The 14290-nt window shown below is 35.4% G+C and overlaps 1 protein-coding gene across 1 annotated transcript in view; it reads left to right on the forward strand.

Annotated features, from left to right (window-relative positions):
* Positions 1-14290, forward strand: part of DMD (dystrophin) — a 2022175-nt gene that overhangs the window by 778579 nt on the left and 1229306 nt on the right. The window contains exons 35-37 of the mRNA XM_081043053.1: positions 8347-8526; positions 8830-8958; positions 10592-10762. Of these exons, the coding sequence (XP_080899179.1) occupies positions 8347-8526; positions 8830-8958; positions 10592-10762 (480 nt within the window). The remainder of the gene's footprint in view (positions 1-8346; positions 8527-8829; positions 8959-10591; positions 10763-14290) is intronic.

The following is a 14290-nucleotide window of genomic DNA, read 5'->3' on the forward strand; positions in this document are numbered from 1 at the left end:
ATTTTAGATTTTAAATATTACTTGTTAATGTCTTAAAATCACCCTGATTATTTGGATATAAGTAAATCAATTCTGAATATCCCATTACTGGCCACAATTGTTTAGCATGTGAACTGAGCACAAAAATATAACCGTAGGAAAGTAAATATTTATGTGATTAAGTAGAAGTTTATATCTCCGGTGACCATTATATTTGGAAAATGCATGTTTCAACAAAGTTTAATCTATGTGATTTTTCTCATTTAACCGCTAACAGATTTCATTGACTCCTAATTTAGTTTCAGTAGTCCAAAACTAATTCAGCTACATTAAAGCCCTTTAATATCCACAGTGTTATCTAAAAATTAAAATGGTCAAATATAATTTCCTGGAAAAATAATTTTGCTCCTATAATACTTTAAATCCATCAGCTTTTTGGATAGCTCATATCTGCCAGTTTTCATAAATTGACCATCAGATTTTTTTTTAACGGTAATCTTGAGATACCAAGAGTTGCCTGAGAGAATCAAACACACACAGAAACGATGAATTAATTGAGGATGTTAAATAATACATAATAATTGATGTCTAGCCACTTATGGAACAAGTCATTGTGATTATCACATTTATTTCAGGAATGAATTTTTATCATATTCAACATTAGGAAGAACAATGATACGTTTCCTCAGTTGTCCTTCTGCTGTCACTTCAGTCCTGAAATGTAATGACAATCACCCAGTAAAATCTTGTGACAGAATGTGTCATTCTGTTTGCCAGTGGTTCTCGGCATTGGTTGCACATTGAAATCACCCAGGGAACTTGAAAAGACTACCAATGCTTGGGGGCCAACCCAGAAATTCTGATTGTATTAGCCTGAGTGTGGCCGGTGACTCTTAACATTCGCTAAAGTTTGAAAACCACTCCATAATGCAATACAAGCAGTCTTAAAAAGATCTACATTCAGTTCAGCCAACCGTGTTCTATATTTTTTTAGTCACCTTACACAGTTTAAAGAAATCTGGCCTCTGGTCCTAGATTATCTGGATAATTGCCTCAACTCATCACTTCTCTTAGCCATAAAAGCATGAGAACTATTACTTATTTCTAAAGTCTGTTACACTATCATTCCCATGAAAAATTACATATCTTTTTTTTAAAGAGAGCACAGTAATTTATCTGTGAAGTGAAATAACACTAGCAGATCATTAACTTGGTACAATGAATGCATCAAGCAGCTGTTACTTAGAAAATAGAACATCTGTTAAATGCCATCGGAGTCACTAGTCACTGTCATTATAGTTATAGCTCTAATTTCTGTTCTGCATATTCTGCTTTCATACAATTCTTCCTTAATAGACAATACATTATTAATAAAAAGTCAGTACACATTGCTATAAAATCCACTACTTAATGTTTTATGTTCTTTGTGAATTTATCATTATATTATTCCGTCACATTAGCCTAATAATAAAATATGTTCTAAACCTCTAGCCATGACAAGAGTAATGTAGGGACCTGAAAAAACAATTAATATCATATTTTACCACATTTAGGACATATTGTATGATGCACCATTGACTTAATTACAGCTGTTGTAGATCACACAAAAAAACACCACCACCTTAAACGTAAATATAAATTGTGTTTTATCTCAGCTTCAGAAATCTTAAGATGTGACAAATGCACATCTTAGAATTGCAGTAATGTGGTAATTTGTTCATTATTCCCCATGAATATATTTTGTAGCTAAACGTGAAAGAACTCTCCCATTCCTGATGACCAAAATGGTATACTATTTTTGCAGACTGACTAAAGGCAGAATTCACTGGGGTGGGGGACCTTTTATTTATTTTATTTATTTTTATGTCTTTAGTCACCTTTTTAATTTTTTTGTTAAATTTATGGGATGATATTTGTTAGTAAAATTACATAGGTTTCAAGTGTACAATTCTGTATTACATCATCTATCTATTGTATTGTGTGTCCACTACCCAGAGTTAGTTCTCCTTCCATCACCATATAATTGACCCCCTTTACCCTTTTCTATCACCTCCTCCCCCCCTTCCCCTCTGGGGAACATTTTAAAAACACATTTATGGATATATTAGTTAACCTTCACCTATATTAGAGGGAACTTGTACAAGAGATCAAGAAAGAGCTAAAATAAATAGGAATTTAGTGGCATGCTAGTAAAGGGGGGAATATATACAGAAATGGTGTTATGGCACGTTGGACTAAATGTGGGGCTGAGTGAAGATAGAATATGTGGTGAAGACACTTAAGGGATTAAAAAAAAAGGGAAGTGGGGATAATAGGGAATCAAATAGACAAGTAACCTTAAGACCCTAAGTCCCTGTGAAATTACAGGAAAATTTGTGGAAGGCATTGGACCTCTGAAAATGTGAAATGGATGGGAGAGAAGGTCTAGCCCAAGTCGGTTATGTTTCTCTTCCCCTGTTGCTTAAAATAAAATAAAATAAAATAAAATAAAATAAAATAAAATAAATAAAATAAAATGAAAATAAAAACAACTGTGGATAGGTTCCTATGGGACCAGACAATTAATCCAACATTTTTTTGCAATTTTACCTTTAAATAAAATTAAAACATTTTCACCACATGATGATCTCCACAGAGACAACAAAAATAATAGGTTTTCTCAACCTGCTACCGCATTGATGAAATGAAATGATAAGCTGATGGCTGAATCCTGAACCTCACGTGATTTCACTTCTAGGTATGAGGAATGAATCACAATGTATTTTCCATCCTTCCGATGAACACTCAGTATCTTCATTAGGAGAAATTAACCTATGCTACTAATTTTTTTAAAGGACATTATAGTAGCTTTTAAAAATTGCTGTGGCCAGAAAGAAATAGACAGCAAATCCGTTTCTTCAAAATCATGGAAGTTAGTGTTTGATATTTTGAACATTTATTTTGGAGCTATCAAACATTAAATTTTATGGCATTTTATATTTAAATTGAGTTCTACTCTTACTGGGCATGTTTTTCTATGTCATAAAAACCCCATGTCTAGTATATAGTGCATATTATATAGTGCTACTGTTGAAACTCCTGAAATTGGATTTATGATCATGTCATAGGTCAAAATAAAACTGACAGTGCATAATTTTGCTTCTTATTCAGCCTTAAAATCAACCCTAGAAGCTGTCACATTACTGCATGTTTGACAAAGATAAAGGAGCTGAGTTACAACTTATTCAATGTAATTATTGAATTGGAACTTGCCCATTCAGAAGGGTAGACCTTCCAGCACACTCTCCACCCCTCACCCCACAAGTCAGCAGAAGAAGGCATGTGTGCTGAGGATTGGATGCCTTTTAAGAGGAGGAAGTGTATTTTCAGTTCTTTCTTCCCATCTTACCAACCCCAGAAATCACGCTGCCTCCCTTAGTGAGGAATGAGTAAGGGTACACAGAGCATGACCACAGCCATGGTTGTGTGTAGTTCAATCCAGTAATTCAGTTCTCAAAACACCTGCAAGTGTAGACATGCTTCTGTTCTGGCAAAATACTCAAACAAGGGGAAATGGCTCCTTGACATCATATAATGTCGCTTTTTAGTTTCCAATAAGTAGCCCATATTCCCCTTTTGGCGGCTTTTGATTCCAGCCTTCACACACTAATCATTTTGTACTTTGTCTTTCCTCAAGCCAAACCATCCGGTCCTTTATGGTAAACCCCAGTTTCAAGTATCACCTCTCTTTGGAAGCCATTCATGCTTCTCCCAGCCACGACTCATCTTTTCCCAAAGATTATGTATTTCTAATATGATAATCACATTTGGTTGCATTTCAGCTTTTCTCTGCAGCTGCACTGTAGGTAAGCTCGAGCAGGGTGTGCAGAGACTGTCTTCTTGCTTGTCTCTGGCAGTGAATGGCACAGTACAGAGTGGGTACCAATCACCTGATGCACACAGACTAATTGAAATTTAGGTTCTACAGAAAGCAAGATCAGCATATTATTTGAAGGCTAAGAGTTGCAAGTCACATCTTTAATTAAAATACTTCTGTGGGGAAAAATTAAAAATCCATGAAATGAGCACGATATCTTTCTTTTTTTTTAAAGTTAAAGTTTATTGGGGTGACAATGGTTAGTAAAGATAAATACGTTTCAGGTGTACAATTCTGTATTACATCATCTATAAATCCCATTGTGTGTTCACCACCCAGAGTCAGTCCTCCTTCCATCACCATATATTTGATCCCCTTTACCCTCATCTACCACACCCCTCCCCCCCTTACCCTGTGGTAACCACTAAACTGTTGTCTGTGTCTATGAGTTTGTCTTGTTGCTTTCAGTTTTATATCCCACATATCAGTGAAATCATATGGTTCTCAACTTTTTCTGTCTGACTTATTTTGCTTAGCATCATAATCTCAAGATCCATCCATGTTGTTGCAAATGGCACTATTTCATCTTTTCTTATGGCAGAATAGTATTCCATTGTGTATATATACCACATCTTCTTTATCCAATCATGTATCGAAGGACACTTTGGTAGTTTCCATGTCTTGGCCACCGTAAAAAAAAAAGCTGCAATGAGCATCGTAGCACATATATCTTTACAGATAAATGTTTTCAGATTTTTGGGGGGTATATACCCAGGAGAGGGATTGCTGGGTCATATGCTAATTCTATTCTTTTATTTTAAGATTATTTTTATTGGGGGAGGGGTACAGGACTTTATTGGGGAACAGTGTGTCAATTTTAGTTGTGAAGGGTGCCATTCAGCTTCAAGTTGTTGTCCTTTCAGTCTTAGGTGTGGAGGGCGCAGCTCAGCTCCAGGTCCAATTGCTGTTGCTAGTTGCAGGGGGCGCAGCCCACCATCCCTTGTGGGAGTCGAACTGACAACCTTGTGGTTGAGAGGAGGATGCGCTCCAACCAACTGAGCTATCTGGGAGCTCAGTGGCAGCTCAGCTCAAGGTGCCGTGTTCAAACTTAGTTGCAGGGGGCAGAGCCCACCATCCCTTGCAGGACTCAAGGACTTGAACTGGCAACCTTGTTGTTGAGAGCCCACTGGCCCACGTGGGATTCGAACCGGCAGCCTTCAGAGTTAGGAGCACGAAGCTCTAACCGCCTGAGCCACCTGGCCGACCCTGCTAATTCTATTCTTTATTGCTCAATGTCACTAATCATCAGAGAAATGCAAATAAAAACCACAATGAGATATCACCTCACCCCAGTCAGAATGGCTATCGTCAACAAGAGAAATAATAACAAGTGTTAGAGAGGCGATGGAGAAAAAGGAACCCTCACACACTGTTGGGAATGCAGATTGGCGCAGCCACTCTGAAAGGCAGTGTGGAGGTTCCTCAAAAAATTAAGAATAGAATTACCACAATATCTTTCTTAACCAAAAAATTACCACAATATCTTTCTTAACCAAAAATAGCATTTATGTAACTGATTGAATACCTGTTTATTCTTGAATTCCACATGAAAAGGTTCGACGCTAGGTCTTTTTACAGTCAGAGTGTAAATCTCATGAGTCACTTTTGGCTGTAGTAGTTATAAACCAACATGGTGGCCACTGTTTTGTTTTGTTTTGTAGCTCGTATTTTTAGTAGTAGCTGTTTGAGTTTGATCTTCTTATAATGTTGAGGAACCTTAAATGATACCAGAAATTAGCCCACATTTCCTGCTTTATTGTACTCGCTAAGTGAATGAGGACTCATTGGACATTAAACATTTTCTCTTAAAAGTTAGCTAAAGAATTTTGGCCTATGTTTAGTGCACAGTAGTTGTTTGTGACCCATGAACTAGTTGCAGCAATATTTCCTAAATTCAAAACTTCTTCAGTGTCTTCTGAGATTTGGAAATTTCCCTTGCCTTTAATTGCATTGCTTGGCATGGAAGACATATGTCTATGTAGACAACACCTTGTTATATCAAAGCTAAAACATACTGTCATCTTTATGAAGATATTTTAAGAGATAATTAGTGATCCAAGTATAAATTAAGATTCAACTTTATGTGGTGTTGCCTTTGCAAATAAATCAACTCTAGTGACAAGCCACTAGTCTGAAATATAGGAAGTAGGGTATACTCATTTGCATATATTTCCATATATTTGACAAAATCATACTCAGATATAAGTTTTATAAGGATACGGTCTTTGTTTCTCTATCATTTTCTCCTCAGTGCTTAGAATAATGCCTGTCATGTATAGTTGTGAAGGTTGTGTACAACACAACAGTACGGACAAAGGGAGTGAAAGGCCTGAAATCTAGCCCATGACCACTCACAAGTCAAACTCCAGAGGGGCTGTTTTCATCCAAAAGATGGATTTCTCATATTTTTTATTAAGTGGAATCAGCCATGCCCCTGCTATAATAGAGAAATTTAGTAGGAGCTCAATAACATTTATGATTGATACATGAAGGAATTCTTTCTATGAATTGCTAAGCTCAACCTTGTGCAACAGACGACACATACATTACAAATAGTTCTCTGTATGGTAGCTGATAAGTTCATTTGACATTAATTACTTTAGTGAAAAAGAAAAAACACAAATAGAATATCTTACCTTCTTCTACCATGGTGATGGAAGAAGAACTGACTCTGGGTGGTGAACACACAATATGATATATATATAGATGATGTATTACAGAATTGTACACTTGAAACCTATGTAATTTTATGAACCATTGTCACCCCAATACATTTTATTAGGTTGGTGCAACGGTAATTGTGCTTTTAGCAATTATTTTTAACTTCTTAACCCTCAATTACATTTGCACCAACATAATAATTTATAAGAAAAAAAATCTTAGAATTAGAGAAACAGTGATTGTCCCTTGTATAGAAATTCTTTTGTGCAGTCTTTTTACGTCATTTATCCCCCCTGCTTATTTTATATCAAAAGTCAAAACAAAATGTATATATAATGATGGTACATGGATTAGAACCTGCTGGTGTGGAATGGAAGACAGCTGCCAAAACTAGTTATATTTTAAAGAGGGGAAAGATAGCTTGAAAGCCTCTAGGAGTAGGAAATGAGATATAGGTGGGCCTCATGGAGACCATCTCTTTCTCCTTGACTTGGACCACCTCCATTACTCTCTGTGCACGTTTTGTTTACCTCTTTGCAAGTGGGCTCCCTCCACTTTCTTATTATTGCTGCTAGCCAGTGATTTTGTTTTACTATGGCTTTGGCTTGCTGTGGTGACCAGATCAGTTCCCACTTCCAAATGACTTCTCCACTGGTGTGTCATCACAGTCTCTGTACCTGTCAGTTCAGTTTCTTGAGGGAGGATCTGTTGGGCTCTGGCTTACCTGCCAGTGAATGCCCAACAGCTCTATGTGGATACAGGGAATTGGGGCTAGAGGAAAGGAAGTGCAAGATGGTCATGTGGTCAGCATGGCATGTGATTAGGAAGAGGCTGTAGGTAGACCTGACAGTAAACGTTTGTACCCGGATCACTTTTTCCATCAGCTTCCACTTAATTTCTAATATTAAATACGTTTGTTTTTATGCTTTGTAAAATAAATCTTAGGAAGTGGTAGTGCTCTCTTAGGTGGATTTTAATATTACCTCTTTACTTTTTATTGACCTCTAACTGAAATTAAGCATTTTTTCAATTATGAATGTGAGCTGCAAACCCCAGTAATATCAGCAGTTCCTATGACTAGACCAACAGTTGAAATGACACATATATTTATATCACATTCTAGTCATTGTATGACTTCAAAACACCAGTTATGTTCATCACTACTTTAATCCTAGTTAAAGAACTGATGCTAGATTATTGTAGTTACATATGTTAGGAGGAAATAACATATATTAGTATCTCACAAATTTAAGAAAGATATTTTATATATTGTATTTCAGTACAACTGGTTTCATTTAAAATCCAGTGGATTTAATTTTATGCTTTTAAAAACTTTATTATGAGAAAATGTCCTTGATTTTTACCAGCTGCCAAATAGATTTCTGGCATCCAAAAGCTAAAAATTTCTGCGATAGTAATAAGGAATGTAATAATTTGTGAATTTTCTAAAAGCAGTTACTTGTTTTGTGGATGAGTTTTCCGAAGTCTGACTTTAGTCAATACATTTACAAATTAAATATAAATATATTTGGATTGACAATATGTATGTTTATTAAACATGTACAATCATAAATAAATATGAAATTAATCATGTTTATGTATACATGTATATTTATATATATATACCCAGTAAGGAAACTACAATGTGGTTGGTGTGATTTTCATCATCCATAAAGACATAGTTGAAGGTTTCATCTTAAGATAGTAACCCCACACACAGATATTTCAAAAGCATTAAATCTTAAGACTACCATATATCACTTGAAACTGAAATGCTGTCCTATTCACAGGCTACTCAGAAAGAGATTGAAAAACAGAAGGTTCACCTAAAGAGTGTGACGGAGCTCGGAGAGGCCTTGAAAATGGTTTTGGACAAGAAGGAAATCTTGGTGGAAGATAAACTGAGTCTTTTGAATAGTAACTGGATAGCTGTCACTTCCCGAGCAGAAGAGTGGTTAAACCTTTTGTTGGTAAGAGAAGAGGCTGGAAGATTTTCAACTCCTCTCCATCATGTGAAAGGAAATGCATAAGCAGTCGATGATAATATTTGAGTCTGTAAATTCCTCAACTCTACATAAATGCTGAATCTTAATTTAATATCTATATTTTAATATATTTTCCATGTTTGTGCTTTATTCCATATGGACATTACCCCTAAAAGTAATTTGAATGATACTGCGTTTTTGTCTTCTAAAGTTGTAGAAAGTAGGACACATTTTTAAACAATATTTTCTAACCAGTAATACATCACGATATGTTTCTGTAAAATTAAGGAATACCAGAAACACATGGAAACCTTTGACCAGAATGTGGACCACATCACAAACTGGATCATTCATGCTGATGCACTTTTGGATGAATCTGAGAAAAAGAAACCCCAGCAAAAAGAAGACATGCTTAAGGTAGCAAATGAAATATTACAAAAAGTAATTTTTAAACTGCACATCAGTTATCTCAATCATGTTTGTCCTAAAAGATACCAAGGACTGCTTAATAAGAGTGAAAAATTCTGCCTCTCTTTCTTCTTCTCTCCCTCCTTCCTTCACTCCCTCCCTCCCTCCTGCCTTCTCTTCCTCCCTGCTGTCCCTCCTTCCCTCTCTACTTTCTTAACTCAAATAGGAGTTAATGATGTTGACGAGTTCTGTAATCTGGATATCTGTCCATATCTACCTCTCAGCTAATTACATGAACTTAAACTCAGATGAGAAAGGGATTTCAGGATTTATTTTGGTGTCATCTTGCAAATTCTGCTCATTTTAATAATAGCATTACGTTATTGTATGTAACATAAAGATCAGTTTCCTGGCATCATTCACCGCCCATCTGATTAAACACGTGAAATCCAGTCATCTGGACATTTTGCCTATGCAGTGCCCAAATCTTATCAGTAACAATACTGAGCCTATATAAAACTGATTTTTAAAAATTTTTAACTGTATGTAAAGTAAACATGGCTTTTTGTTCTCTTTTTGTGTTGAAACCAATTATTAGGGCATCCTAAGGCATCTTTTTCAAAGGAAGGGCAACTTAATCATTTTAAAAAATGACTCTTATAAAGGGTATGAGAGGCATAATGTGCAAAAATATCTTACTGATGCTATAGTCTCTCTATTTGATGCCCTCTGTATCAATTAAGTAAGAAGAGTTGAATTTTACCAAATCTCATTTAAATTAATGATTCCTTATTTTGTTTTGCTGAAATTTTCAATAATTTTATTTGACTAGTGGGTTACTATTTAAAGAACAATGAACAATTATAGGTTCTGTCTATACAATTCATTTATTTCTTTTTATGCAGTTGATATTTTCCAAGGATTGCAATTTTGAAGGAAAATCTGTAAATGTATTTCAGACTATGCCCCAAAACATATTTACCCGATTGTCTGTACCTTATTTTGCTTTCCCTTTGCCCTTGATGTGTTTGTTAAGGAATGTTATGTAATGGTGGTATTACTTCAAGGTCCTTGGAATAATAGGAACTGCACTATATTTCTTGCACTCTCTCCAACCCCTTGTGCCAAGCAGAACCTACTGCAATCCCTCTGTCTATGACACAGAATGTGTTAGAAAATCCATTACTCTCCCCCCATGGCATTCAATATGATGAACAAAAGGGAATGCGAAACTACCAGGAAGGAATAGAAAATTGTTCTTCAGCTACCTTCCTTCTTGAGCATATATTAAGGTTGTTGTTCCACAGCTATGAAATTTAGTAAAGGTAAAATAAGATTAAATATAAAATATGATGATTGTTGCAGGTGACATAGGGAAGTCAGGAAAACATCCCGTATCCTTCCTCAGACTAAGTAGATACTTTAAATAAACCCAAATCAAACTTAAGGAAGGACAGCCAACTGATTTCCTGAGATCACACACATTCTTACCCCAATATTTTATGGAAGTTGGCATTTTTCCTCCCTCTGTATTCCTCTGCATGTGCTATCTCTCCCTCTCTCGCTCTCTCGTTCTCTCACTGTCTTGCAACTTCCATTGAATTACTAACTTCAAGCCCTGTCTCTTGCTCACGGAATATAGCGTCTAAAGGCTGAAATGAATGACATGCGCCCAAAGGTGGACTCCACGCGTGACCAAGCAGCAAACTTGATTGCAAACCGTGGCGACCATTGCAGGAAAGTAGTAGAGCCCAAAATCTCAGAGCTCAACCATCGATTTGCAGCCATTTCTCACAGAATTAAGACTGGAAAGGTAGGAAGACCTGCTCCAAGGTGGAAACTAGTGATAAATGATCTCTTGCGAAGGTTGCGCAGTTCTCTGAAGGGGGCACACAACCCCCACAGCAAGGTTTTCAAAAGTAAAATGAAGGCCAGAATGTATTTAAGGAAATTTTACCACTGAATCTCATGGGATATCTCTGTCCCTCTCCCTCTCCCTCTCCCTCTCCCTCTCCCTCTCCCTCTCCTTCTCCCTCGCCCTCCCTCCCTCTCTCCCTTCCTCGTTCCCTCTCTGTCATTTTTTCTCATGCCACAGCTATTCTAGAATTGCATTCTGCACTGGTTTACATATGTACTTTCATGGATAACCTACAGCGAAGTAACAAATAGCATGCTGCAGGTCAACAAAAAAAAGCACAAAATACATCCCTCTAAAGAAAACGCTATTGACGTATTTTGCCCAATATAATATTGCTCGTGTATAATATGGATCACATCTCCCAAATGAGGCCTTGTATATCTCCTGCATGATCTAGGTTGTTTGTACCTCCTTAATGGCTGTGCATTTGTGTGTATGTGTGTGTATTGAACTTGCTCTTGCTAGTTGCCAATACTTAACTATGACAAAATCCATTAGGCTATAATGATATGCTCAAGCCATGAAAACAAATGATTGCAAAGCTTATGAATCCTAATTTTTGTAATTTTTTTTATGTCTCTTTATATTTATTCAATTTAATGAAGACCCAGGGGATATGGAACTTTTGCATGATAAACCTTTATATTTGTGTAACATTTAATGAAGACAAAATCATATCTAATAAGTAGCATGCAAATATTTACATATAAATACGGTATTATAGAACTATATCTCTTTGGGGGAATGTCAGAATACAAAGAATTGCTCCCCAATTTATAAAATGTAGTTTGACATATTTTTCAATACATATGATATGCTTTCAAATACAAAAAGAAATGTATGTAAAAGACATGTATGTATTTACATATAGAGATAATTGCTAGTGATAATCTTAAATGAGAAAAACATTGAAATGTTTGTGAGAAAATATGATGTAATTTGTCAGGTAAGTATTGATTCCTGGAAAAATAGGAGAATGCCTTTAAAAATTATTTTGATGAATATGGACACTGAGTAACAGCATGATTTGCAATTGCTGCATTTTCTAAAGCATTCACTGTATCACTGTTAATATAATAGTGCATATTTAAAGGAATTTCTAAAATACATAGATATGTGATATGAATTGTAAGTACTTAATACACATGAAACATAATTACCCTTTGAAACTCACCTTCCCCAAACAAAAAGGTATTAGCTTACTTTATTTCATTTCTTCTTCTTTGTAGTATTTAAGTTAACTAGTTAGGTCTATGCATTTCTTATTTTAAGTAAGTGAATTTCACCTGAAAAGTATCTGACAGCCTCCGAAAATTTATTTTCAGAGCATAGTTGATTTTTGTAAGTATTTACTCTGCTGTTTAAAAAGACAATTGTTTGACTTCTGGAGATATCATTAGAGTATCTAATATCTAAACAACTGAAGGTTATTTCATTCATCTAAAAAAAGAAATGCTAATAGTTCATTGCTAAGTTGTATTCTTAATATATATATATAATATATTGTATGTATATATATATTATGTATATTATATACATATATATGTCTGTATGTCACTAAGCTATGGAATATTTAAGAGAAAATGGAGATATTATTTTCTTTATTCTTTCAACAGTAGATTGAGATAAATTATGTCACAAGATTGTGACTCATAGATATTGAAAAGTGAGAATTCATCCTGCACCGCAGATTTGACAGGCTTAGCATGGCTGGGAGAAGTTTGTGAATTTTCTTTCTATATTCTGCACGAATTTATCAGTATATTTTCAGACATATTTCCTCATGCCAGTCACTGTACGCACTTCTTTTGTTTTCCTTACTGAAGAAAGGCATAAGAGATTTTAAATCAATATTTTCAGTTATATATTAATTGATAAGACAATCACAGTTTTAATTTTTAAAGTATTCCTTTTTCTCTAAATTAATAAAGATGATGGTACGCAACAGTGCACCCCCATCTGGGGGTTTTGAAGAGATAATTATGTTGCATCATCACAATGAAACCAAAAACATGGAGATAAAGCATTGCTGACATTTTGCTTATTTATTCATTTGATCAACTAGTGATAGTGAGTATCCATCATGCTAATGAGTGTGAGACTATACAAAGATGTAAATGATACTTGCTTAAAAAATATCTGTTTACAAACACGACCTTAAATATTTTTTGCAATCCTAGAATGTGTATAACACTAGTACACCTTTGTGGAGATGTCCAATTAATGATGAGGTAGTCCCAGCAACTACTTCATATAGTAAGAAGAGAAATGGACATAGAAGACTGAATTCTAGGCTTAACTTGGTTAGCATTAGGCAGAATGTGTGATTCTTCTGAAATTTCATTTTAATGTTTGTAAAATAGGGGGTTGAACTAGATTAGTAGTTTTTAAAAGGAGAACTCTCCCCTCTCCAAAAAAAAAAAAAATGAGTTGTTATTTAGAACAGAATGTATATAATAGATAACAGTAGAGTTACTGGAAGGCGAGATTTCTGCCTCTTTTATCTTTCTCCTCCCTATGATGGGTTCAGGGGCTACAAGTTGTGTCTATAGAACATGGTGTAAAATTTCTGGATTAGATTAGTTAAAATTAGAACTAATTAGATTAGTTCTTGATAGTTCGAAAATTAGATAGTTCAATCATCTTTTGTTGACACCATAAGGAATTTAAATAATGACTTGTATGTGTGTTTGCTTATGGAGTAGGGTAATTCTGGAAGAAGTAGAATTCTCGGAGGTGTCCTTTGATTGAAAAGTCAAGTTCCTATTATATTAGGGCTTCTGCAAGGTAAGATTGGGTTGGAATATGACCTTCTTGTGGTTGAGTTTTTGGGTAGATTTCACTCAGGAGGATAACCTAGGAGAAAACCTGTGGTGCTAAACAAATAAAAGTAGGTTGGGGATGAATATGGGTAGAACATAGACTTAGTATATGAACTAATTTTGGGATCCTTTAAAGGTCAACTAGAAAGAGCAGTTCAATAGAGGAAAAAATTATTCTGAAAACTCACTAACAATGCCTGCATTCACTATATGGTGGAGAATACAAACTCTCTGTCTCCTGCAAGGACTGTCCATGACAAGAAATTCCAAAATCCAGAAAGCAGTGAGCATTGGGGTCCTCGGATTTGATTGGCCGAGAACTCGTTCATCAGATGCAGCTCTCTGCAGTGGTAATTGTAACTATTAATGAGCAATATGGTGAGAAGAAAAAAGTTCTTCAAAGCACAAAAACTTACTTTGAGTGTGATCTTAGATATGACCCTTTGCCTTTCTGAGCCTCATTTCGATCTAGAAAAGTAGTAAGATGATCCCTGTCATATTTTAACCTTGACTGTGGTGAGAACCAAATGATGTAAGATATGTAAAAGCATGCATTATAAAATCTATAAATTATTATATAGCTATAAAATGGTAAAATATC

This window comes from Rhinolophus hipposideros (assembly GCF_964194185.1).
Source record: "Rhinolophus hipposideros genome assembly, chromosome: X".
Lineage (NCBI taxonomy): Eukaryota > Metazoa > Chordata > Mammalia > Chiroptera > Rhinolophidae > Rhinolophus > Rhinolophus hipposideros.